This window comes from Falco peregrinus, chromosome 4, assembly GCF_023634155.1.
Source record: "Falco peregrinus isolate bFalPer1 chromosome 4, bFalPer1.pri, whole genome shotgun sequence".
Taxonomy (NCBI): domain Eukaryota; kingdom Metazoa; phylum Chordata; class Aves; order Falconiformes; family Falconidae; genus Falco; species Falco peregrinus.
The window spans coordinates 78263101-78288371 of record NC_073724.1 but is presented as its reverse complement, the minus strand read 5'-3'; the positions used below and the strand labels follow the sequence as shown (position 1 = coordinate 78288371).

At 41.3% G+C, this 25271-nt stretch overlaps 1 protein-coding gene across 13 annotated transcripts; it reads left to right on the top strand.

Annotated features, from left to right (window-relative positions):
* The first annotated feature begins 105 nt into the window (after positions 1 to 105).
* On the top strand, positions 106 to 24001 carry BORA (BORA aurora kinase A activator). Of its 13 annotated transcripts, none has more exons than XM_005233460.3 (13): positions 106 to 190; positions 1137 to 1307; positions 2384 to 2490; positions 6063 to 6108; positions 12204 to 12285; positions 13473 to 13538; positions 14302 to 14358; positions 15671 to 15888; positions 17152 to 17305; positions 18336 to 18937; positions 19362 to 19493; positions 20787 to 20964; positions 22642 to 24001. In XM_005233460.3, exons 2-13 carry the CDS (start codon positions 1152 to 1154, stop codon positions 22725 to 22727), a joined length of 1884 nt encoding a protein of 627 aa, XP_005233517.2. In that variant the 5' UTR covers positions 106 to 190; positions 1137 to 1151; the 3' UTR covers positions 22728 to 24001. The 13 variants fall into 13 exon arrangements, with proteins under 13 accessions (XP_005233517.2, XP_027636804.1, XP_027636803.1 ...); XM_027781003.2 differs by having other exon boundaries at positions 155 to 177; XM_027781002.2 differs by lacking the exon at positions 106 to 190 and adding an exon at positions 230 to 321.
* Positions 24002 to 25271: the final 1270 nt, after the last annotated feature.

Sequence of the window (25271 nt, the reverse complement as noted above, 5' to 3'; positions counted from 1 at the left end):
ATTCGTGTAGCGACTCGCCTGGCGATTGGTCCGTTCGAGCGAGAGTGGAGCCCTGCCATTGGCTTGGCAGCGAAGACTGCCTGTTGTGATTGGTCAGAGCTCGGGAGGGGGCGGGGCTAGTTAAAGATCCGCGGCGGAGGCGGGAGTTGTGATTTGAGGCGAGCATGAGCAGGCCTGGTAACGGTGGCAGGTAGCGCCTGCGCGGGCCTGGGCCAGCCGCGTGGGGGCTCCTGAGGGTGGCTCGGGGCGCCGTGGTATTGTCTGGGGTGCAGGGGGAGAAGGGGCATCTCTGCGGGGCTCTTGTCCCCTTTGCTGCCTCCGGTAAGGGCGCCGCCGGGGCGCGGTCTGACGTGGGGGTTGCAGACCCGCTGCTCCGTTCTCGCTCCCGTTGCGGGAGGAGGCGTTGGTGCTTTGTGCAGCCTCTCGGGGGCTGGCGCCGGCCTCGGTCCGTTCGCGAGCTGGGACCGCTCTGCGGACGTAACTGCCTCCGTGGGGCTCCCGGCCGTACGGGCGGCGCCGGGCGTCTCTTCAGGTTCCGGCGCCAACACTTCCCGCCGCCCGGCGTTAGCTGCCCGCAGCCAGAGGCTTGTGGGGCCCGCCGGTGTGGGCCACGGCAGCCCCGCCGCCAGCCCCCGCTCGCCCTGGTGGCTCTGCGTGCCCTTCTGTGCCCGCCTCAGCCCGCGCTGGCACGGGGGCCCGGTGGGGACCGTCCTTGTGCTACCCGCGTCCCGGTGGTGCCTCGTTATTTCTGAAGCCCTCTTGAGTGCCGGAGGCTGGTATGTGAGCTGTCCTTCAGGAATACGTGTGGCTTCCTCGCTGTTTTGTTTATTTTGATGGGTTTTTTGTTATTGCTGGCTTGCTTTTCTTGAATCGCCTTTTCAGGGATGTTTCTTGTTTCGTTTTAACAAGTTCTGTTTATTTTCAGTTGTTCTTTCTGTCTGTCTTATCAGCTTCACGTGTCGGTAGGTCCAAGCCAGAGCTAACTTCGTTTTTTGTCAGTCTTTTAAACGTTTCTGGCTCCTTAAAAATAATTGATCCTCTCTTCCTGAAACTTTCAGGGTAACCCTGTAAAGTCAAAATCGTAATTTCCTTCCCCCCCACCCCCTCCATTTTTCCTTTCCCTCTCTCTTTTCCAGGTATACCTTAGCGTTATGTGTGATACAAAAGAAGCTAAAATGCAGATAACACCAGAAACTCCAGCACGATTCACAGTCCTGAATCCTTTTGAAAGTCCCAGTGATTATTATACTCTTCAAGAGCAGATTGTCTCCAGTCCTTCAGTCTTTAAATCCACAAAATCCTCATCTGTAAGATCTATTCTTTAGTTGTGTAACTATACAGATGTAGTGCTAATATTTTGAAATGCAGTAAAAAGTGTATTTAATTTAGCACATTTTAATGTATATACAAAACCAAAGAATTTTAGTGGTGTTTGGCGTCTCTTGTGATTATAGGAGTACGCTGCTTTCAATACTAACATTGCCACTTACTCTTCCAACCTTCCTGATATTTTTTTTTTCTTTAGGTAATAGGTGTGTAGATCAGCATATACTCCCGTACACAGTTGAAAGTAGATAAAGGGCAGTTGGATGTGGTGCTCTTGTCCCACTTAAAGTGGAAAAAACCCAGTTCCTACTTACATGCAAAGCAGACTGGATGCAAGTAAAAGAATTGCATTTCTGTTAATGACCTGTTTACATATTCACAGAATCAAGTTAATTTTTTAGTTGTAAATTATATTTTGGTTTGCAGTGGGAATTATTTTCTGATAAGCATTAGAGATTATACTGTGCTAATGAAGCTAAAAAGACTCGCTTAGTAGATCATTTTTAAGTATTAAATAAGTAGAAGCAGCTTTATTTCTGAATTGGGTTTTGTTGCACGCTGTGTGGCTTTATGAGGGAGACTTTACAGAATGCATAAGGGGTTACAACTTCTAAGTCTTGGAAATACTCGGTGAAAGGAAGGCTGCTTTGTTATTTGCATAACTTGGGTTGGGTATGGACACTGGGTTTTTATGGAACCACAATTTCGATTGTGGCAATCTAGAAGCAACTAAATTTTATGCTAAATTCTGTGTCTTTAGTGGATCTATCCTCAGGAATCAAGAAGAAATTGACACCTCAGTTTGTAAATATTAGCTATGACCTTCCACTTTATATTATTTTGTAAATCATTGTAATACCACTACCAGGATAAAGAAGCCTGATTGACTTACTATTTTTTTTAAAGGTAGATAATTTAAACAGAAACTCTTTTGGTTGTCTTTGACAGAGGCACTATATGGAAGCTATGATTGTGTTGTTCCATTGAGATTTGTCCTGCGATTTTATTTTTATCTTTTTAGACTAGCAAGCTTTAAGATGTCCGTTTCTTTTTTTAGTCACCAGGAAAATTTAGATGGTCTATTGATCAGCTTGCTCTCATAGATCCTGTGGAAATTGACTCGGAAGATGTTCGGCGTCAAGCAATGTATTTGAGTCATGCTAGGTAACTTACAATCTGTTTTTCTGCAGTGAACTTAGCTTGAATACTAGAACATTGTTCTTTTGCTTTATTGACATTTCAACACAGCACTAAAGACTTTTTTAAATCTTTTAATAGAGCTTTTTTGTGTCCCTGATGTGGATATCACTTAAATGAGGCTGCCTGCATGTCACTTTTTTTTTTAAATGTTAAGAACCACTGATCTACTCTGATTGCAGTTTGGAAGACAGCCAGATGAAAGCAGTCAATGGAAGCAAGAAAGTGTCTTGCCATTGATTGTTTCCAAGCTACCTCTTCTGCTCCTTGTCACAACGCAATTTATCTTCTCAGAGTGTTCCATACTAAGACCTATGAAGTGTAGGCTTCTTTGGTCTTTGGGAGTCCTGCAGAAGTATAGAGCTGGGAAAGCTAGCTTGGTACGGCTTTTCAAAAGGTATAGATTGGACTTAATGTGAAGGAGGGAAGGCCAGTAAGTTTGCCATCTTTGAGAATGATTGCTAGTTACTTGAAATAATTTGGGGATCTTGATCTCAACTTTTTCTTTCTCTGAAAATAACTTCCATGGGGAAAACAAGTAAGTAAAACAGGCTTGGTATTCACAGCTAATTTTGAAGGATAGTCGTACATGCTAATAGGGAAGAACAACATGCCAAGTGAAGGTGGTCAAGGGAAGGCCACAATGGTGAATTCTGTAGAGGCTCCCATGCATTCCTTGGATACAAACTTGCACAAAGAATGCACCTCGCAGCATGAAGCAGCACAGTAATAGAATAATAAAACAGTTTTCCATCCTTTTTTTGCCTATATGACTTCCAAGTCCTGTTAGTGAAACGAAACACAGATAGAGGGCTTCTAGGGCAAGAGTCCTCTCAGTATTCATAGCATGGTTTGGGTTGGAAGAAACCTTTAAAGGTCATCCAGTCCACCCCCCTACAATGAGCAGGGACATCACCAACTAGATCAAAGTGCTCAGAGCCCCGTCCAACCTAACCTTGAATGTTTCCAGGGGTGGGGCATCTACCACCTCTGGGCAACCTGTTCCAGTTTTTCACAGCTGTCATTGTAAAAATATATTGTGAATCAGACATACTGTTCTTAGTGTCTGACTGAACCTACATCTCTCTTTGTGAACAGGAAGAGGTATAAGAAGGAATATGAATTTCTTGCTACAGTAGAGATGTAGAAAGAAGATAAGTGTCCTCAGCTGTATCTGTGAATCACCATGTCTCAATGTCAGTATTTTTCTTAACATTGTTTGTTTCCTGGCCTTTCTCTCGCAGCCAGGAGGTTTCAGAATCTAATGCTTCTTGTATATTATAAAGCCTTAAGTTTTTAGGGAATTTATTATATTGTTTCTGGAAGCCTATTAGAATGCATAAACTAGCTTTAATTTAGACAGCTTGGGTGACAATTCCAATTATGATTAGTGGCATGGCCTGTAGATATAAGCAAGTTGTCTTAGTGTGTCCTTTCAGTCTGTCCCACTGTTTCATCCCACTGTGACTTTTTTTTTTTTTAAATCATCTTGTATAACTAGAAAGGGGCTGTGTCTATGCTTTCATGTTTCAGTGTAGTACAGACTGAGATGGCTATTTCTGGTGGCTGCAAACTGTACATGGTTAAATGCATATATATATATATATGTGTGTGTGTGTGTCTAAGTTCTTGTACGGCAGCTGATTTTAACTTGCATCTTATAAATACTGATTTATGGAAACTAAAGTGTTGTAAATGCAGCTCTTGTCATTAAAAATGCCTGATAAAAAATTGAGGTTTTGAAGCCCATGTATAATGTTACACAGACTATATAATCGAGCTTGTGAACAGGTCATTTTCTTGATTAGTTGCAAAGAACCACAAGCATAAGAAATTACGTGTGTAAGTATTTCCAACTGTTATTTGTCTGTTTTGTAGTGAAAATAGTTTAGGTAGCAGCATGGGGTAAAAGCTCATGAGCACTTTGCAAAGTCTGTGTGTGTATCACATGTAGACTTGGTTTTGTGCAATATTATTGTTTCCATAAAATGGGCATCATGTATGTGCTGTGTGTTTATTGCAGTGTTTATAAATGGCTAGGAGAATTTTCTCGTGGCAGACTGTTAGATACAGTGACGCAGACTTGTCCACAAACTTTCCTGTTCCTTTTTATTTCTACTGGTAGAAATTGAATGTTTCTAAATTAGATGCTATGCTATTATATGTTAAGTATTAAAAAAATCTGTACTGCATCTTGCATACTGTGTGTCGCAGTTGCAACTGTTATGTTGCTTGAAATTGCACACAAGACTGGCTTGTTTTTATTCTTGTTAATACGATGTTTTCACTTTGCCATTTTCCTGGAATTAACGCACTAAAAAAACCCCATCCTCTCCTGCACTAACCAGCACTTTTAGTGGGAGCTGTTTTTCCCAGTTCCTCTGATTCTCCTTTGGAATCTGGCATGTAAAGATGCTTATTACTTATGATCCACCATGTATAAGTATCAATGATGGTATGCTTATTTTTTTGGTACAATAAGAGAATTTTGTGCAGGTGTCTTCACAGAACTGTCACTTTAGCATCATCTAGGCAGACATAGTTGAAGATGGTATGTCCAAGTATTGCAGATCTATTCAGTCTGATTAGCATCAAAAAGAGGGCTGTGAGGGAAGGTTTATGCATGTATTAGGTAAGTTTACGTGTGTTTGTATACTAATAAAGTCTGTTGTTGGACTGATACCTAAAATTATTCAAAGGTAATTCAGGTATTCTGACTGTGTAACAAAGTTATGTAATTTAGCTATGATGAATACTTGTAAAATTTTTTGAAGGTTATAAATTACCTAGTAGTAACTGAAAGTGAGACTTGAAGGTGACAGTTAAATTAAGTATAAATGTAGAATCTCACATACCATTTAAAGATGCCTGAAGTAACTACAATATTTTTTAAAAAAAAATAGCTAAAAAGCTGCATAAAGGAATATGTTAATTGGTCCAAAGTGAAATACAGTATTGTGTCCTGAACTGTAAAAAATATGGCAGACTAGCTATTTGAAAGGCAGAGCTCTGTGCTGGGAAAGTGGGCTGTGTCAGGAATTTGAGTATAAAAACATTCCACAATTATCTTCTGTTGCCCTTTTGTTTCTTACAGCTCAGTTATCTATGATGCATGATTTTGTAGTGAGATTCTTTATAAGATTAATCTCATGGCAACTTTACCAGTAAAATCTATTCATATGACAAGTTCAAGATAACTAAATTACTTATTTTTGAAGATCAGTTGTAATTGAGTTTTTGTCCAGCTAAAAATACTTGCTGATAGGAGTAAATGGAAGATATGCAAATATGTACCTATAAATGGTACATCTCTTCAAATGAACTGAGGTAACTGAGAAGTGTGTTTATATTTCTAAATTTATACTATAAGATTATTGCACATTACAGTGAAAACATCATAAGATTTAAAGTTTAGTGCAATTTCATTCATAATGTTTCTCTTAAGCATCTGTAAAAGATTACATGGTTGGACTTTACTTTTTTTCCCAAATATGTGATGGTTTTGATAATTGAGGTTGTTTTTTTTTTTCACTTATTAGAATTGATAAGGAGACAGAAGACAGAAGACAAAAAGCCATTGAGGAGGTAATAAAACTTTCTGTGTTATCAAGTATTGATTTTTTTCTTTGTAGCTACATACCTGCAAATGAAACCTGCATCTATTTAGGATTTCAAAACCTTAGGATTAATTTCCTGCCTCCTTTCCTGCCTCCTTTCCTGCCTCCTTTCCTGCCTCCTTTCCTGCCTCCTTTCCTGCCTCCTTTCCTGCCTCCTTTCCTGCCTCCTTTCCTGCCTCCTTTCCTGCCTCCTTTCCTGCCTCCTTTCCTGCCTCCTTTCCTGCCTCCTTTCCTGCCTCCTTTCCTGCCTCCTTTCCTGCCTCCTTTCCTGCCTCCTTTCCTGCCTCCTTTCCTGCCTCCTTTCCTGCCTCCTTTCCTGCCTCCTTTCCTGCCTCCTTTCCTGCCTCCTTTCCTGCCTCCTTTCCTGCCTCCTTTCCTGCCTCCTTTCCTGCCTCCTTTCCTGCCTCCTTTCCTGCCTCCTTTCCTGCCTCCTTTCCTGCCTCCTTTCCTGCCTCCTTTCCTGCCTCCTTTCCTGCCTCCTTTCCTGCCTCCTTTCCTGCCTCCTTTCCTGCCTCCTTTCCTGCCTCCTTTCCTGCCTCCTTTCCTGCCTCCTTTCCTGCCTCCTTTCCTGCCTCCTTTCCTGCCTCCTTTCCTGCCTCCTTTCCTGCCTCCTTTCCTGCCTCCTTTCCTGCCTCCTTTCCTGCCTCCTTTCCTGCCTCCTTTCCTGCCTCCTTTCCTGCCTCCTTTCCTGCCTCCTTTCCTGCCTCCTTTCCTGCCTCCTTTCCTGCCTCCTTTCCTGCCTCCTTTCCTGCCTCCTTTCCTGCCTCCTTTCCTGCCTCCTTTCCTGCCTCCTTTCCTGCCTCCTTTCCTGCCTCCTTTCCTGCCTCCTTTCCTGCCTCCTTTCCTGCCTCCTTTCCTGCCTCCTTTCCTGCCTCCTTTCCTGCCTCCTTTCCTGCCTCCTTTCCTGCCTCCTTTCCTGCCTCCTTTCCTGCCTCCTTTCCTGCCTCCTTTCCTGCCTCCTTTCCTGCCTCCTTTCCTGCCTCCTTTCCTGCCTCCTTTCCTGCCTCCTTTCCTGCCTCCTTTCCTGCCTCCTTTCCTGCCTCCTTTCCTGCCTCCTTTCCTGCCTCCTTTCCTGCCTCCTTTCCTGCCTCCTTTCCTGCCTCCTTTCCTGCCTCCTTTCCTGCCTCCTTTCCTGCCTCCTTTCCTGCCTCCTTTCCTGCCTCCTTTCCTGCCTCCTTTCCTGCCTCCTTTCCTGCCTCCTTTCCTGCCTCCTTTCCTGCCTCCTTTCCTGCCTCCTTTCCTGCCTCCTTTCCTGCCTCCTTTCCTGCCTCCTTTCCTGCCTCCTTTCCTGCCTCCTTTCCTGCCTCCTTTCCTGCCTCCTTTCCTGCCTCCTTTCCTGCCTCCTTTCCTGCCTCCTTTCCTGCCTCCTTTCCTGCCTCCTTTCCTGCCTCCTTTCCTGCCTCCTTTCCTGCCTCCTTTCCTGCCTCCTTTCCTGCCTCCTTTCCTGCCTCCTTTCCTGCCTCCTTTCCTGCCTCCTTTCCTGCCTCCTTTCCTGCCTCCTTTCCTGCCTCCTTTCCTGCCTCCTTTCCTGCCTCCTTTCCTGCCTCCTTTCCTGCCTCCTTTCCTGCCTCCTTTCCTGCCTCCTTTCCTGCCTCCTTTCCTGCCTCCTTTCCTGCCTCCTTTCCTGCCTCCTTTCCTGCCTCCTTTCCTGCCTCCTTTCCTGCCTCCTTTCCTGCCTCCTTTCCTGCCTCCTTTCCTGCCTCCTTTCCTGCCTCCTTTCCTGCCTCCTTTCCTGCCTCCTTTCCTGCCTCCTTTCCTGCCTCCTTTCCTGCCTCCTTTCCTGCCTCCTTTCCTGCCTCCTTTCCTGCCTCCTTTCCTGCCTCCTTTCCTGCCTCCTTTCCTGCCTCCTTTCCTGCCTCCTTTCCTGCCTCCTTTCCTGCCTCCTTTCCTGCCTCCTTTCCTGCCTCCTTTCCTGCCTCCTTTCCTGCCTCCTTTCCTGCCTCCTTTCCTGCCTCCTTTCCTGCCTCCTTTCCTGCCTCCTTTCCTGCCTCCTTTCCTGCCTCCTTTCCTGCCTCCTTTCCTGCCTCCTTTCCTGCCTCCTTTCCTGCCTCCTTTCCTGCCTCCTTTCCTGCCTCCTTTCCTGCCTCCTTTCCTGCCTCCTTTCCTGCCTCCTTTCCTGCCTCCTTTCCTGCCTCCTTTCCTGCCTCCTTTCCTGCCTCCTTTCCTGCCTCCTTTCCTGCCTCCTTTCCTGCCTCCTTTCCTGCCTCCTTTCCTGCCTCCTTTCCTGCCTCCTTTCCTGCCTCCTTTCCTGCCTCCTTTCCTGCCTCCTTTCCTGCCTCCTTTCCTGCCTCCTTTCCTGCCTCCTTTCCTGCCTCCTTTCCTGCCTCCTTTCCTGCCTCCTTTCCTGCCTCCTTTCCTGCCTCCTTTCCTGCCTCCTTTCCTGCCTCCTTTCCTGCCTCCTTTCCTGCCTCCTTTCCTGCCTCCTTTCCTGCCTCCTTTCCTGCCTCCTTTCCTGCCTCCTTTCCTGCCTCCTTTCCTGCCTCCTTTCCTGCCTCCTTTCCTGCCTCCTTTCCTGCCTCCTTTCCTGCCTCCTTTCCTGCCTCCTTTCCTGCCTCCTTTCCTGCCTCCTTTCCTGCCTCCTTTCCTGCCTCCTTTCCTGCCTCCTTTCCTGCCTCCTTTCCTGCCTCCTTTCCTGCCTCCTTTCCTGCCTCCTTTCCTGCCTCCTTTCCTGCCTCCTTTCCTGCCTCCTTTCCTGCCTCCTTTCCTGCCTCCTTTCCTGCCTCCTTTCCTGCCTCCTTTCCTGCCTCCTTTCCTGCCTCCTTTCCTGCCTCCTTTCCTGCCTCCTTTCCTGCCTCCTTTCCTGCCTCCTTTCCTGCCTCCTTTCCTGCCTCCTTTCCTGCCTCCTTTCCTGCCTCCTTTCCTGCCTCCTTTCCTGCCTCCTTTCCTGCCTCCTTTCCTGCCTCCTTTCCTGCCTCCTTTCCTGCCTCCTTTCCTGCCTCCTTTCCTGCCTCCTTTCCTGCCTCCTTTCCTGCCTCCTTTCCTGCCTCCTTTCCTGCCTCCTTTCCTGCCTCCTTTCCTGCCTCCTTTCCTGCCTCCTTTCCTGCCTCCTTTCCTGCCTCCTTTCCTGCCTCCTTTCCTGCCTCCTTTCCTGCCTCCTTTCCTGCCTCCTTTCCTGCCTCCTTTCCTGCCTCCTTTCCTGCCTCCTTTCCTGCCTCCTTTCCTGCCTCCTTTCCTGCCTCCTTTCCTGCCTCCTTTCCTGCCTCCTTTCCTGCCTCCTTTCCTGCCTCCTTTCCTGCCTCCTTTCCTGCCTCCTTTCCTGCCTCCTTTCCTGCCTCCTTTCCTGCCTCCTTTCCTGCCTCCTTTCCTGCCTCCTTTCCTGCCTCCTTTCCTGCCTCCTTTCCTGCCTCCTTTCCTGCCTCCTTTCCTGCCTCCTTTCCTGCCTCCTTTCCTGCCTCCTTTCCTGCCTCCTTTCCTGCCTCCTTTCCTGCCTCCTTTCCTGCCTCCTTTCCTGCCTCCTTTCCTGCCTCCTTTCCTGCCTCCTTTCCTGCCTCCTTTCCTGCCTCCTTTCCTGCCTCCTTTCCTGCCTCCTTTCCTGCCTCCTTTCCTGCCTCCTTTCCTGCCTCCTTTCCTGCCTCCTTTCCTGCCTCCTTTCCTGCCTCCTTTCCTGCCTCCTTTCCTGCCTCCTTTCCTGCCTCCTTTCCTGCCTCCTTTCCTGCCTCCTTTCCTGCCTCCTTTCCTGCCTCCTTTCCTGCCTCCTTTCCTGCCTCCTTTCCTGCCTCCTTTCCTGCCTCCTTTCCTGCCTCCTTTCCTGCCTCCTTTCCTGCCTCCTTTCCTGCCTCCTTTCCTGCCTCCTTTCCTGCCTCCTTTCCTGCCTCCTTTCCTGCCTCCTTTCCTGCCTCCTTTCCTGCCTCCTTTCCTGCCTCCTTTCCTGCCTCCTTTCCTGCCTCCTTTCCTGCCTCCTTTCCTGCCTCCTTTCCTGCCTCCTTTCCTGCCTCCTTTCCTGCCTCCTTTCCTGCCTCCTTTCCTGCCTCCTTTCCTGCCTCCTTTCCTGCCTCCTTTCCTGCCTCCTTTCCTGCCTCCTTTCCTGCCTCCTTTCCTGCCTCCTTTCCTGCCTCCTTTCCTGCCTCCTTTCCTGCCTCCTTTCCTGCCTCCTTTCCTGCCTCCTTTCCTGCCTCCTTTCCTGCCTCCTTTCCTGCCTCCTTTCCTGCCTCCTTTCCTGCCTCCTTTCCTGCCTCCTTTCCTGCCTCCTTTCCTGCCTCCTTTCCTGCCTCCTTTCCTGCCTCCTTTCCTGCCTCCTTTCCTGCCTCCTTTCCTGCCTCCTTTCCTGCCTCCTTTCCTGCCTCCTTTCCTGCCTCCTTTCCTGCCTCCTTTCCTGCCTCCTTTCCTGCCTCCTTTCCTGCCTCCTTTCCTGCCTCCTTTCCTGCCTCCTTTCCTGCCTCCTTTCCTGCCTCCTTTCCTGCCTCCTTTCCTGCCTCCTTTCCTGCCTCCTTTCCTGCCTCCTTTCCTGCCTCCTTTCCTGCCTCCTTTCCTGCCTCCTTTCCTGCCTCCTTTCCTGCCTCCTTTCCTGCCTCCTTTCCTGCCTCCTTTCCTGCCTCCTTTCCTGCCTCCTTTCCTGCCTCCTTTCCTGCCTCCTTTCCTGCCTCCTTTCCTGCCTCCTTTCCTGCCTCCTTTCCTGCCTCCTTTCCTGCCTCCTTTCCTGCCTCCTTTCCTGCCTCCTTTCCTGCCTCCTTTCCTGCCTCCTTTCCTGCCTCCTTTCCTGCCTCCTTTCCTGCCTCCTTTCCTGCCTCCTTTCCTGCCTCCTTTCCTGCCTCCTTTCCTGCCTCCTTTCCTGCCTCCTTTCCTGCCTCCAGTTATGGTTTAAAAATATTGGTTTTGGTTGTACAGTAACTTTCAGGTAACTTTAGTTTCTTTTATTGCATTTTTAAAAATGTAGCAGAACCTTGCTGATATTTTGTTTCTTCCAAAGTCTGCTTAGTTGGAGGAAAGACTCTCCTGGTAGGTTGTCATTCTTTTCCATTTTGAATTTTAATTTTTTACTATCCATTTGTGTGTTGGAGAAGGAAAAGTAAAGAGTTTCAAATCTTTGCTATAGCAAACTTTGGTTGTTGTTTCAATTTCAATTTAACAGTAAAAAAAATAAGGCTGTGATAGGTAAGACTTTCTTACTGTTGTTGACCTTTTTATATTGTATTGGTTTCTGTCTCTAAAAACAGAAATGTTTCATGATTCCTTAAAGGTGTTACGTAGTTGACCTGCAGCTAAGATGCCGTGTTGTTATAACTGCATTAAGAAAAGATATTTCTTTGCGAGGTATGAGCTAGTGGATTATGCAGCTGAACAGCTTGAAACCATGTCTCTGATAAAAATTGCACCTTTAATAGTTTGGTGTTTCAAGCTGAGGTTTTTTTCATTTTATTGGGAGTAAAGGATTTGCCATGTATTTCTTGGAAGCTATGTTGTAGTGTTCATCTGTTCAGCATCAAGGTGTTCCTGAGTGCAGCTGTGACAGTAGATACAGTTTCTGGTTCAAAGAAAAATCCTGAAGTGCCAGTACTTATAAATGTTTCATTGCTAACCAGTTTTGCCAAATACACCGATACTATTGCCGAAAAGCCTTGGGTGTCCACTTCTTTTGACTGTTACTGCAGTGTCTCTTCAGCACTTCTCTGAAATAACTCTTGTCAAAATACAACAATTTACCAAACTGAAAATTTTAAAAGGATTACATTAAACTGCTGTGCAATAAGTATGGTAGAGACAGTTCACATTTTTAAATAAGCAGTTAGTCTTAAATGAAACTTTTGTACCGTTTTCACTCTGGAGACTTTGAAAGATCTTCTGAGTCAGTCTGTGTCATAAAGAACATGGGGGTCATCTTCAAATCAAGTTGCATTTTCTTTAACCACTCTAGGCCTGAAATAATGAAATATATTTTGGGTGTAAGGGATAACTTTTTATAGGTTTTGGGGAAGGAAGAGTTAAGAGTTAAAATTCTTAAAACATAGATCTGTGAGTAGCAAAAGGTATGACAATTTTTTCTTGTTCAGGATGCTGATCTAAATCTAAGTTGAGAGTCTCCAAATTTTAAAAGCATTAAGATAGTTTGTTTCTGTTCTACTCTAGTTTTTCACAAAAAGACTCATAGTTCCTTCTCCTTGGACTGAACATGAAGGCAAGCAAGTTTCTCAGTTTAATTCTACTAAATGTAAGTTGCTTTAGTGTGTCCATGGAAAATTACCTAGCTTTTGGAGAAATTGTCAAGCACAATTTTTTGAAGCCTCAACTTAAATTTTAAGAAAGACTGCTAAAAGATGGCACAACTGATTTTTAGCTGTTCTCTCCTAAGTGCTTTCTTCTTAAACAAATAGTTTATTAATCCAGAATCGTAGATAATTTTTCCTTTTTGTTATTTTTGGCTCCTATTCTTAATTAAATCTTTTTTCCTTTTGTAAGCTGTGTTCAATCAATTTAATTTACACATACAGCTTTGCTGTGTTAATACTGGTAATAGCAAAGTCTTCTACTTCGCTCCTTTATCCTGGTATCTGTGCATCTGACTGACTTTGACTGTCATTCCTGCCAATATGGGAAACTGAGTTCCGTAGTTTTCCACTCTTAACTTCTATGTAAATTCCTGTTGGCCTGTTAGTGTCCTGCTAGCTCAGTGTCAATGTGCATGGAGTTGTGGGTTTTCTAAGTTTATTTACACCATTATTAGATTTCATTAATGCTGCTGTTATTAAAGTTTATATATAACCAACAGAATACATAGTAAATGGATTACAAGCTGGACAGAAGTCAGCTAGAGTATTGTTTGGTAGGAAATTCTTAAATAAGTGTGTGAGGATTTTTGTAAGATTTGGAAGAGGCTAAACTATTAAAATTTTTTTGTTGAGAAGATGCACCTTGTGAATACTGTATTTTTTAATCGTCAATTGCAAGATCTCCACTGCTTGCAGATAACATAAGCCACAATCTTAGACCTGGGAAAAGGGAGTGTTGAAAGCAAAGGGTCTAATGTGTTCCTTAGTTGTATAAAAAAGGCAGCATGGTAGATCTTTGTCTTCAAGTTCAGACTACATGATTTCCTGGAAATGTGTTTTACTTGAACACAGCCTGTTTGGCTAAGCATAAACTGAGTTTGGTTTAAATCTTTTTCGTGTAGAGGAGGCTGCAGGAAACAAAGATTTGGGCTAAGCATTTTTTTAATAGACAGGTGCCAAAATTCTCTTAATCAGCTACAATGGTAACTTTTTTCAGTACTCCTTTTTAATCTCTTCCAAACTTCAATGCAAAAATTCTTAGTTGTATTAAATATTCTAACTTACTGCTATCAGTTCTCAAAACTATATGGAATGCATGCTTATATTTACATTCTGATCTGTTTTACAGCCATAGGTCTAAATAACATTTCTCCAATTGGAAGACAGCTAATGTTGCAGCCTGGGAAAAGCAATGGTGGGTAAAAGGCAATGTCTGAAATCACAGGCTTTTTCTGAAGCAAAATAACCCATTTTCAATGGCTATTCAATTTAAAAAGAGAATGTTTTTTTGTTAATGTTCCTGTAGCAATGATTTTTGTTTTACTGTATGGTACTATTAATTTTAATGTCCATTTCTCATAGTAATTTAATTCTATTGTGATAGAATTCTATTTCATATTTTTTTCTGAAGTAAAAACTGAAGTCTTCTGTACCTGTAGAGTGCATTTTTTCCAACTCAATGAGTGCACCTTTTCTGAATTAAAAAGTGAATATAAGTCTCAAGTTTATGGGTAAATTACAGTTTCAAGAAACCTTTAGTGTGTTGGATCGGTTTGGGTTAGAGAATCTTGACTGTTTTCTCTTCCAAAGAAATAGCAGGAATCTTAAGACCTCTTTTAAACTATTTCATTTTAGTTAAATAGGTAGTGTTCTTCCCAGGGTATTTTGGTGATCTTTCTCCCATTTTCTTCTGAATCCAGAGACCTCTCTCCTCTGTTAAGAATGCCTCTTTAGAGGCTTTAATGTTACAATCATTGTTTTGGTTTTTTAAAATCCAGGCCTGAGTGTGCTGCATATGGTGTTGACAAATCAGAATCCTAGCTTTAATTAACAGTTTTCCTTATTAAAACTCTAACTTAAATAGCTCAATTGCAATGTAATTTGAAATTGAGTTTTTGTTTTTACAGTCTTACTAAAAGGTCACTGGAAGCTAATTTTGTTGGTTTTATTCATTGCAGCTTCTTGTCAGACAGTACTGTCTTTGCCAGTGGACTTTAATTTAGAGAAAATACTAGGTATGTTGTGTAATATCTAAATTTAATTATGAATGTCTGAATAGAAAACTAGTTTTTTTATTGTTTGCTGGGGTTTTGTCACGAAATATTGAAAAGCAAATGTATGCATGGAAATGTTTTCCAAATAGTTACTGCATGTAGCATGGGACATCAGACTTAAATGATTATTATTTGAGCGAAGACATGGAGAACAATTGGAAATAGGTTAGCAATTCTGAATCCATAAAAGATAGTAAGCAGAAGTCACACCCTAGATCCCCCAAATAGAGCAAGCAGTTGCTTCGCAGACCTGTTTGACTTAGATTGCTGGCCATGAAGCTCATAGCCCAACCTTGCCTTGAGCAAAGCTATGCTGTAATTCTGTGCCTTTAATTTAACTGAACCCATGGTGGTGACTAGGTGTTGTGTGGTGGCAAAAAAGCCGTGCCCGTGGAGTGGGGATACAAGTTCAAATTAACTGTCTGATTATAACTGCTATATCAAGCAATTGCTGCCAGCTTCTCAGGCAAGGGGGCTGGAAAGGCTTGTTCTTAGAGGTCCAGTGTGGTAATAGTGCGTATAGCCAGCTCGGGTGTTTTGCTGCATGCTTCTATCCCAGTATTGAAGTTCACAACCCTGACTGTGGACCATCAAAATTAAAACAGAAAAAAAAGCAGAACCATATCTATTGCCTTGGTGTTTTGCCTTCACAAATGCTTCCTTCAATGCATAGCATGTGAATTCATGAAAAATTTCTTCTATAAGGAGTATCCAATTAGAATAGACCAAAAGCAAAAATAAAATGATCTGCTAAGTCTCAGGATATTTTAAGGGGTCGTTGTTAACATCTGTATGCTTTTCTACTGTAAATTGCTAACTGCTTTAACTTTCTTCAAGTTGAATGTGATTTGCCTTTGGAATGTATCACAATGACCTTCAGAGCATATGGGAGGCCTGAAAAAGGGTCTAGTTTTGTTTGGTTAGTATAGTAACCCCTTTGTCACAACTCAGATGGTATAATAACCCATTTGTCACAATTCAGATGTGAAGAATAATGATATGATTTTGGTTGAAGGCCACTACGCAGACACTAGCCAATATTTATATTTTTTTAAATGCATATTTTAGTTCTGAGAGATGATAAAGTGGAACCTTAGTAGACAGGATGGACATTTTGTAATGGTAACAAGTGATCCTTTGGGATAGGTGCCTAAATTAGATTAATTACGTGCTGTATTGGTAAATCAGATTAAATGGTTTAAGCTATATATGTCTCTAGTGGAAGATTATTTTTTTTCTTGCATTCTTATTGAAAATTACTTCACATTTCTAGGTGAATATTTTAGGACGGATGAATTTGCAGATCAGTCTCAGGAAAATCTGAGTTCTTCATCACTTAGAAGAAAGCTGTTTTTAGAGGGAAACGCAAATGTATCTGAGTGTTTGTCCCCTTCTCTGCATAGTTCATGTAGTAGTCAGCCACTTGGAGTGCTTTGTTCAATAGACATATCTCCAGTCCGGTGCAGAAGCCCTCTGGAAACATCTAGTTCAGTAAGTAGCCTGTTTTGGGGGCTGGATGGGATGTGTCTTACCTGGCACAGGAGTAGTTCTTAGAGCAGGCTGTATGGATTCTGTGTTCTAACAGACTTCACAAGATGGACAACCATGTTTTTAATAAGCTGCAACTGCTTTATGAGAGAGTAGGTGTTAGACCAAAAGGTGATATATTCTTGAAAGAATATATTACTGAGTTTTTATTACATCAGTTATTATGTTGTGCTGCTGCTATTTTGTATAGAAGGAGTTATGCTTTAATTTTACATTGTGAAAAGGAAGTAGGAATTGATACATATTCAAGACTTGCTGGAAGCATGTGAAAATTTTTTTTTCATAAAATGTGTATACAAAAAAGGCCTGTTTTAAATCCATGGGCTGCTGTGTAAAATACTTGTTGATATGAACAGGTGATATAATTATTTCCCTTATAGCTCATAAACTCATTTGTGGTGGAAGAAATGACTTGTGGATCTTTGAATGCAGTGCTAAATATGCTTTTTTCCTTTCCGTTGACCAGAGATTTCAGATGAATGGATGTTTATTAGAACACAGAACATAATGTCTGTGTTTTGAATTAAGCGAGATGCACCTTATTCCCAGATGGACATAGCACAGTTAAACTGGTTAGGTGGTATGCTTCCCTCCAGCAGCTGAAATGCATGGAAAAAACCTACCCTGGCAATAGATTACTATGGTAAACTAGTAAAGAATTTCTACAATGTAGTTGTACTGCTGGAAGTGACTTTTCTTTTTGCACCATACTCTTAAGCAAGATCACAACCACTGTTCTGTTTTCGTAAGGAAAAGTATTTTGTCTGCTGCTGCGTTAAGTAATTCAGATAATATGGATTTTATTAAAATACAAATAGTGGCAGGCTTTCATCTGCATTGGTATAAGAAACTGAGATTAAATGCTTGACTATATAGATAGCATTAATTCTCTGTCTAGGCTTCTCATAGTTCTTAAATATAATGAATAATACAGTCTTACTTGATATTATGTGAAATTTGAGTCCATTGCTCTTTTCCGATGTGGAGGGATAAAGTCCAAGTAAAGAGCTGCAACTGGAATATTTAAGCTAAGCTAATGATAGACATTGTCATTATACAGGATTAGTTTTCCTCATGCTGCCATATTAGGCTTTCCAGTTAGAATACTTTCTATGTACATATTAGTCAAAGTTAACATTATGAAAATATACTTCTTTTTGTTTGTTTGTTTTTTTGTTTGTTTGTTTGTTTGTCTTTTAACTGAAGGGTCAATTTTCATCAAGTCCTATTCAGGGAGGAACAAGGGCTTATAGTCTGGGAAGTATAACCAGTCCCACATTTCCAGAGGGGTCTCCTGCACATAATGGTTCTCCTACTTTTTCACCAATTGCTTTTCACATAAGAAAGACACCGCTGTCAGGTATGGTTTAATTGTACATGTGTTATTCTCTCTTGATTTATATATTTTTATTATAATAATGGCTGCATTCTTCCTGGAACTTTTTTCTGTTTGGAGACAAGTTACTGTGCTTGGCAGACCAGCAGTCTCCTATAGGACACATTTACTGTTCAGCAGTGCAATATCTTAATGATGTGAAACAGTGAAATGCATCTGCTTGCAAAAAATGAACTAAGAAAAATATTTTTGAAGAAGGAACTGAGACTTGATGGGGATGAAAAAAAAAATTAAAGGATTAATCTAGTGTGAGGAGGGGGTTTAAAGCTATATGCCTGAACTAAGTCAGGTCACAATTCTGGTTTGGCCCAGCCTGAAGCATTTTAATTGGACAATGTTTTGTTTGAGTGGTGAAGATTATTTGAAATGAAACTGACTAGTAAATAAATCGTGAACACTTTGTGTCCTCATTGCTCTAGCAAATACCAGTATTTCATGTTCTATCTATTACACTGCGAGACTTTATGTTTATACATGATTTTGCTCTGATGAGCCTGGTGGTATTTCAATACCATCAAATGTGGAGATTGCATAAATGTTTTCTCACTTGTCTGATTTTCTTGAAAACTTTATTGCTGCCCCAAATTTTCTAAGTGCCTGTAGAATGTGTATTGATACCTGTCCAGAAAAAAGCAACAGAACCAGCCTTCACACGTTTTTCTTTGAACACTGTGTAGTATTGACATTTGAAAATGGAAAGGCTCCAATACAGCAAACAACATCATAGGAAGCAAAGTTAGTCATAAAAATGGGACAAAAACTTGCCTTTACAATGGTAGTTTAAATGTGCTGTGGTTTGTCTTTTTGTTTTTGTGGTAGGGTTTTTTTTTTTTGATTGGCTGGGATTTTGTTTTGTTAAGGCCTTGGAGCCAGGAGACAGTGGTCAGTGAAATATTATGTAATTGGCTGTAATTATTCAAAGGACTGTAGGGCTTTGAGGATGAGGACTTTAATTCCACCTGATATCTGATGGAATACCTTTGTTGTTTTTTAGACCAAAGAAAATTTACATTTTGTTCTCCAGATATTCCTTCTTCCTCAAATAGAATGACACCCCCAAGCACAAGAAGTCCTTATATAGATGGTTGTTCTCCAATTAAAAATTGTTCTCCTATGAGGCTTGGAGCATGTAGAGGAACTGCCCAGTATCAGACTTCTGTCATTAGAATACCGATTGCAGTTGAGAGTCACGGTGAGGATGAGGAAGACAAGGAGAATGCTTCTGCAGCAGAAGCTCGTTTCCCAGAAATGGATAATGAAATAAACTTAAGTCAGCAGGACGGCGATACTTTTGCACGTGGTACACGTCTTGTGGTAGCAACTGTGTCTATTGCACCAGATCACTCAGAAGCTTGTCATCAAAGGTTGTCATCACTTCAGGATATAGAAGGCTCAAAGGAAAATAATACCGTAGATATGGCTGATGCAGCTGAAGTGTTAGGAGAAAACACTTGGATAAAAGAAACAATTGGTAATAGCAATGCACCAATGGCCAGCTTTATGACCGGGATTACTTTCAGTATTGAAAACTCTCGCATGTGTGTGTCACCTCTTGCAGAAAGCAGTGCAATTCCTTGTGACAACAGTAGTATTCAGGTAAAAATAAAAATTACTTCTTTTTTGCTTTTCTATAAAACTAAGCTTGATGTAAAAACTTTTAATATGTATACCATTCTGGAAGTAATTGTCTATTTTCTCTTACTGGATGTGTCATGTGGGTGGTATTGTGACTTTTATTCCTTCTTCCTCATCCCCTTCTTCCTCATGCCCTTTTTCCTCTCTCAGTGGAGTTAGCATAACAACTGTAAGTTATCTTTACATTAGTATGTACAGCAATACCTTTAACTTAATCCAAACTAATTTTGACAGACCTTTTTACAATTTGTTTTTGTTATTAACTGATGGTGGTTGTTTTGTTGCATTGGTTAATCAAATGCAAGTCATATCAGGTATGACAATCTGAGGGGTTTATTGGTGTTAAATTGTGGTACATTTCTAAAGCCCTGCTTCTTGATTTCAGGTTGACAGTGGTTATAATACACAGACTTGTGGAAGCTCCATTATGGATACTGCAGGGGCTGAAAACAGTTGCAGAGAAAATGATGTGAATACTAATGTGTTCCAGAATAAATCTCAGCTGCTTAGAACAAAGGTAGGAGTTAAATTGTGGTACAAAAGCAAAAGGCTTCCCATCTAAAGCAGCTGTTCTTTTATTTCACTCAGTTTCAGGGAGCCTGAAGGGAGAGACTTTCAGGTGATAATAAAGAGCATGTTAATGTAGCATCATTTCAAGTATTATGTTGAAAACAAGGAAGAAATAGAGGACAAATATTATAAGCTGGCAATAAAGTTAATGTGTTCTGTGACAAAGGCACAGGTAGTTTTGGAGGAAACGGGTATATGCATGAAGGGTAGTTGTGAGGCTCCTCATGACTTCTGGTGTATTGTAGCCTGTCTTTTGTTTTTGTTTCTGCCGTTGCTGCTCTTTTTGTTGCGAAGTGTTTAAATGTGAGACTGTGGAGAAGCACATTTTTGGGGAAATATAGTCTCCTACTTCTATTCATAAACTACCCGCAAGTTTTCTAGACCATATGTCGCACGCTGACTTGGTGGGGAACTTTCTGCTTTGCGTACAGTGTTTTGATTACAAGCCCTCCAATGACCCATCTTAAAAACAACACATAGCTAGCAAGACTCCCAAGCTCTTAAGCTTGTGACTGATTGGAAGGAGCTCTGCTTCTTCCAGAGAATGGGACGTAAGCCAAGTTTCTTTGGAGGAGAGAGCAAAGGTCATTCCCTCTCACTTAGTAATTATGCTCTTACAAACTTAGTAGCTGATGATCTACTAGTTAGCATCATTTCCAGTCCTTGAAAGGGAGACATTACTGGCTAGTAGTGCAAAATTACATTAAAAAACCTTCAAGTAAGCCCATTCAGCCCTGACTTTCCTGTGTCTGACATGCCAATAGCCACTTCTCTGACAAGGTAAAGAGCAGATTGATGGTGTCATATAGACCACTGACATCAAAATTAGAACTATCTTCTCCCAGTGCTAGTCTTTCAGTTGCTAGATCCTGACTAAGCCCAACTTGCATTTGGGATTAGGATTTAGGTTGGAGGTATATTAAGTACTTCATTCAACTCTCAGAACAGAGGGCCCAGGCAGAACGAAATAAAAAGCATGGATGTTGCTGGCTGAAAGAATCCAGTCTGGTTCAGAGCATGTGTGCTCTGAAAGGAGGTGTTTTTTGCTGACAGCATGTTCCAATGATTTGTGCAGAGAGAACACTTTCTATTCACTTCTTTCTGATTTCAGAAGGGGACAGATGGGAGGCTAATGTACTAATTGTAACTTGAAATTTTCAGATAGTAAGTTTGAATCTTGTTTCTTCTGGGGAATTTTTATGAAAATGGTTTTACAATTAACTTTTCCTTATTAACCTAGGAGTGTTCCATTTTAAACCAGAAGGACAATCAGTTGCCGAGAGCAACGTCTCCAGAGAAGCAATCCTGTTTCCAGAAAGCAAAACCACATAGTACAGTACTTGGTCAAAATGCAACTTGTAACATTTCTGTCTGGAAACATAAAAATGAAAATCAAGTTCAGGGATTTCACAAAAATGGTATGTAGTTTTCTGATGGAGAATATAAATTGTATTATCCAATAAATGCTCCTGTACATGTGACCTCAGTTACCTGGATTATATGTACTTTTTTGCTTTATTAATGCCAATGTAATAAATTGTCAGGTATATATTAAGGGTTTTTTTTTTAAATAATACGGGTTTTTTTCAGGTCTTATTAACAAACGTATTGGTGTCATTAAGCAATCCTTTTGAAAACTATGGCGGCTACGCTTGGTTCAAAGAAACCATAGTGTTTTTTCAGAATTGTGTTTCTTCTGTGATTACGGTCGATTCCATGAGGAGCCTTGTTTTTAGAGTTTGGAAATAACCTCAGCTTCAAGAGGAATATTTAAGATAGACTGAGCAAAAGACTAGGGCAACTTGCGTAGGAGCCAATGTAACTGCAAAATCACCTACATTTTAAGATGCAACTCCTAAAGAAAAATTTCCCACGTGACTTTGGGGGAGAGAATAAGGAAAGGAGTATTAGTTTTGATTCTGATTGCATTTCCCATAATCAGATTTATTGTGTGGCAGTACAAGCACTGGTACTAAGAAAGAGCCACTGGATAGAAATTAACTGCCTGGGGGGATTAAGGAGAGCAGGGCCCTGGTAAAGGGAGAGGGTTGAGTGTCTGCTGGTATCAGTCTAAATAGTGATGAAACTCAGCTGTGATTTTCATGATCAACAAATAAAACTAGTGTTCCAGAACATGTGTGTGTTTCATAGTAGACTTCAGACTGTTGAGAATGGGTGCTTTGATTTTAATACCAGGCTAGTCCTTTTAATTAAGGTTTCCTTGTGAACAGTGGCATAAAAACTCCAGTCTAGTTACAGAAGTTATGTACCTTTCCACAATTAAAAAAAAAAGTTTCATTCTCTTAGTAATAAAATAAGCTTTATGTTGAAAGAAACCTTTTAGCAATTCTTTTTACAGGTTTTTCCTTGGTTTGACAGAAAACTGCATATGTCAGCTTTACCATGTACTTAAGTAAAATGTACTATTGGTTACTTTTAAATGATAGTATTGTTAGTTTAGTCACTGTATTAGTACTAATCTTGATCACCTGACTGCAGCAGTGTCTCCTAAGAACACTTGTGTCCAAATTGATGCTCTGGTACCCTTTTGAAGGAACATAAGAGGTGCAATAAGGTTACTTGGTCTCAGAACATAATTAAGAAAACGAGGCAGTTTTCCTTCTATTACAGTAAACCATTACATTTTTACTTCCCTTTTATGCTTAATTCCTAATAGTGTTACGTTGCTTACAGAAATTACCAAAATATTTAGATAAACATTAAGAAATATAATTACCTTTTGCATGCCACTTACTGCAAAAGTATTAGTATCAACAAACTCTTGATACGTTCAAGAAAACCATCGATGAACTGGAGTAATGGAATGAGGAGGGTGTGGAAGCCCAGAACCCCCTTTGCTTAATCAAACCAGATTTGGTTAAATTTTATATGATCTGTTTATAAGAACCTTCTGGGAAAAAAAATCCATATGGTAATCTTCTGCCCTGAGTGACTAAGAGGGGAAGAAGAGGTAAGGGAAATACTGAGATTCAGGCTCTGTTTGTGGAGCTCTGAAGTAAATTTTGTTAAGATTAATCAAAATAAGTCCATTCCAGTATGTGCTCCAGGTGAATTATCTTTCTGTCTTTTCACAGTAAGGATGGCCAGTCCCAGGATACTGGATGGAAGTTCTGCTTCCTGTTCTATTCCACAACCCACTGAAAAGCTTGTACCAAAGTGATAGACTGTGGCTGATGAGTAGCTGTTGGCAGACTAAGCCTGAAACATGAAACAATTGGTCAGACCTAAATTTGAAGGCAACTGACATTTTTTAGGAATCTCAAAAGAGGGGAGTTATGAACAGAATTGCATAGCCTTAAAAAGAACCTGAAACTTCTAAGCAAGCGCTCTTATGAATAGAACAGTTCTTGGAAGTTTTTCATTAATAATTCACCAGTGAAAGCTTTCTGAAAAAATATACTTAAAAAATACCATCAATAAAGCATCATTTGGTTTTAGTTGTCACATTGCAAAAATAGTAATAATAAAGAAAATTACTTTAGATTTCTAACCAGCAAACATGGCATGCATTATTTTTACTTCCATAGCAATTAAATATTTTTGTAACACATATCAGATTGACAGTAACTGAACCAAACATCCAGAATTTATTTCACAGTCTTGAAACAGTGCCCTACTAAAAGCTGGAAATATACTGAATTGGTAACTTTTAAGGAATGAATTTTTTTACAGTAGAGAATGAACTCGGTCTTCTGGAAAATGGATTTATTTAATAGGTCCTTCAAAATATTTTTAGCTTTAGGTTGTAAGGTTTGTAGCTCAAAAGCAAGACAAAACTTGTCTTATATTTAAAAGTTATTTATGACTGCATCTCTTCTGTTTCTCGTGATAAATCTAACAGTAATCAAACTGAAAGGGTAAGTTTCAGATTTCTGGACTGTACAAAGGATTTATTTTTGCAAGTGTGATTATTAAGCGAAGCAGGGTTGTCCAAATTATGATGTGTTTCTGAACTGTTTGGCATATGTATAATTAAGATTTAATTTTTTAAATTTTTCATTCTTTTTAATGATCAATGATCAGAAAAGCAATGGCTTAAATATTTGTGCCTTTTTAAAGTATTTTCTTAAAGGCAAGGGAAAAGTAACAGCAGAAATGGGTGAATGTGAGAATTAAGGATCCTCCCAAATTGCCTGTATTTTCTGTCCTGTTTTAGTCTTCAGTTAGATGGGAACTATTTCTTTTATGGAAGGATGCATATTTTTTTATTATGTTTGTGTAATTGTATTGAAGAAACCTACTGTGCAAATTATTACTGTGCAAAATCATTTGACTGTTGTTTCTCCAGTTGTACTTAATGCATTGGTTGGAACACATTGCACAAAATGGTCAATGTTTACATTAAATTAATTACAGTAGTTTTAATGAGAGTCCCTTTTAACATGTAGAGGTGTAAACTGAGTAGTGAAACAGAATAAAGGAGTTTCTTTCGTACCTAGATTGTTGGGGGTTTTGCTACAATTTGCAGCATGTTTCACTGGGGTGCTGCCTGTAACACAGGTGGATGTATGGTTTAGGTGTAGGAACAGGGGACAGAGATGACACAAGGAGCCCGGCAAGCTTTTGCTCTCATACTTAATTAAAAAATGCTCTCGGTTACCACAATATATAGTGCTGAATTAAAAGTGCAGTACCAGTTAAGAGATCCAGTGCCTTGCACATCTTTCTTGAAACTAAATTTTAAAGTTTCCAAAGCCTTTTAGACCAGTGCGACAGGATTCAAACATCTCATTTGGGGTGTGTGGGTTCAGTCTACTGCAATCAGTTAAACATGTTAATTGTCTCCTTTTGATGCCTTTTATAAACAATGCACTATCTAAATCTGCTCCAATCCTTTACAATGACAGCATACAGGCAGCTGAGTAAACATGGCCAAGTGACACCCATATACTGCTCAACTGTAACCCACTGATTACCCAAGGAAACCACTGAGGAGTAAGTGACGAGAGGTTTGTGAGCTGTAGCTCTAAAGATCTCTAAGGAACATCTACAGTGTGTGGAACTGCAGTTTCTTGGCTTTGAGAACTAGGAATTGGCATCAGCAGAACTCATCTACAGAAACTACTATAATCCCGGGCACTCTGTGTAATAGTTTACTGAAATGAACCAGCAGACCTTGATAGCCACCACCCTGATGAAGTCCCTGGGGTGGGAGTTCAGCAGCGCATCTAGAAGCATACTTAACACTGCTTCAGTCCTCACAGTACATAAATGATGTTTTATGACTACATAGGTGATGTAGCTTGACCAAAGGAATGCAGTTCAAGCATAAAATATTGGGGATTTTTTTGAGAATTTAACTCGCCAGCATCTTGGCAATACAACCCAGAGCAATCACTGTAAAACTCATTGTTACTTGTGGATTTTTATGAAACAAATCTAAGTGATGATTTCCATCTTTAAGGCGCTTCATCAGATGCTAAGCAACAATGTTAAATTGCTTAAAGGTCTAGAACAAAGACTCATGCACTTCATGGTATGTTTTTTCTCTTCATCTGCATATTGTGTGCATATATACACACAGCTAATCCAGCGTGAGAGAGAACTTTTCCAGAAGGAAGTGCGAGTCTGCAATTTAGCTTTCAACAGTAAATTCTGTTAGCGCTTAAGGCCATTAACTAGCACAACTGCTGCCTTCAGCACTGAGGTGCTAAAGAGAAGGCACTGGAGACTGAAGAGAGAGTCTTTGTCGAGTTCCTGAATG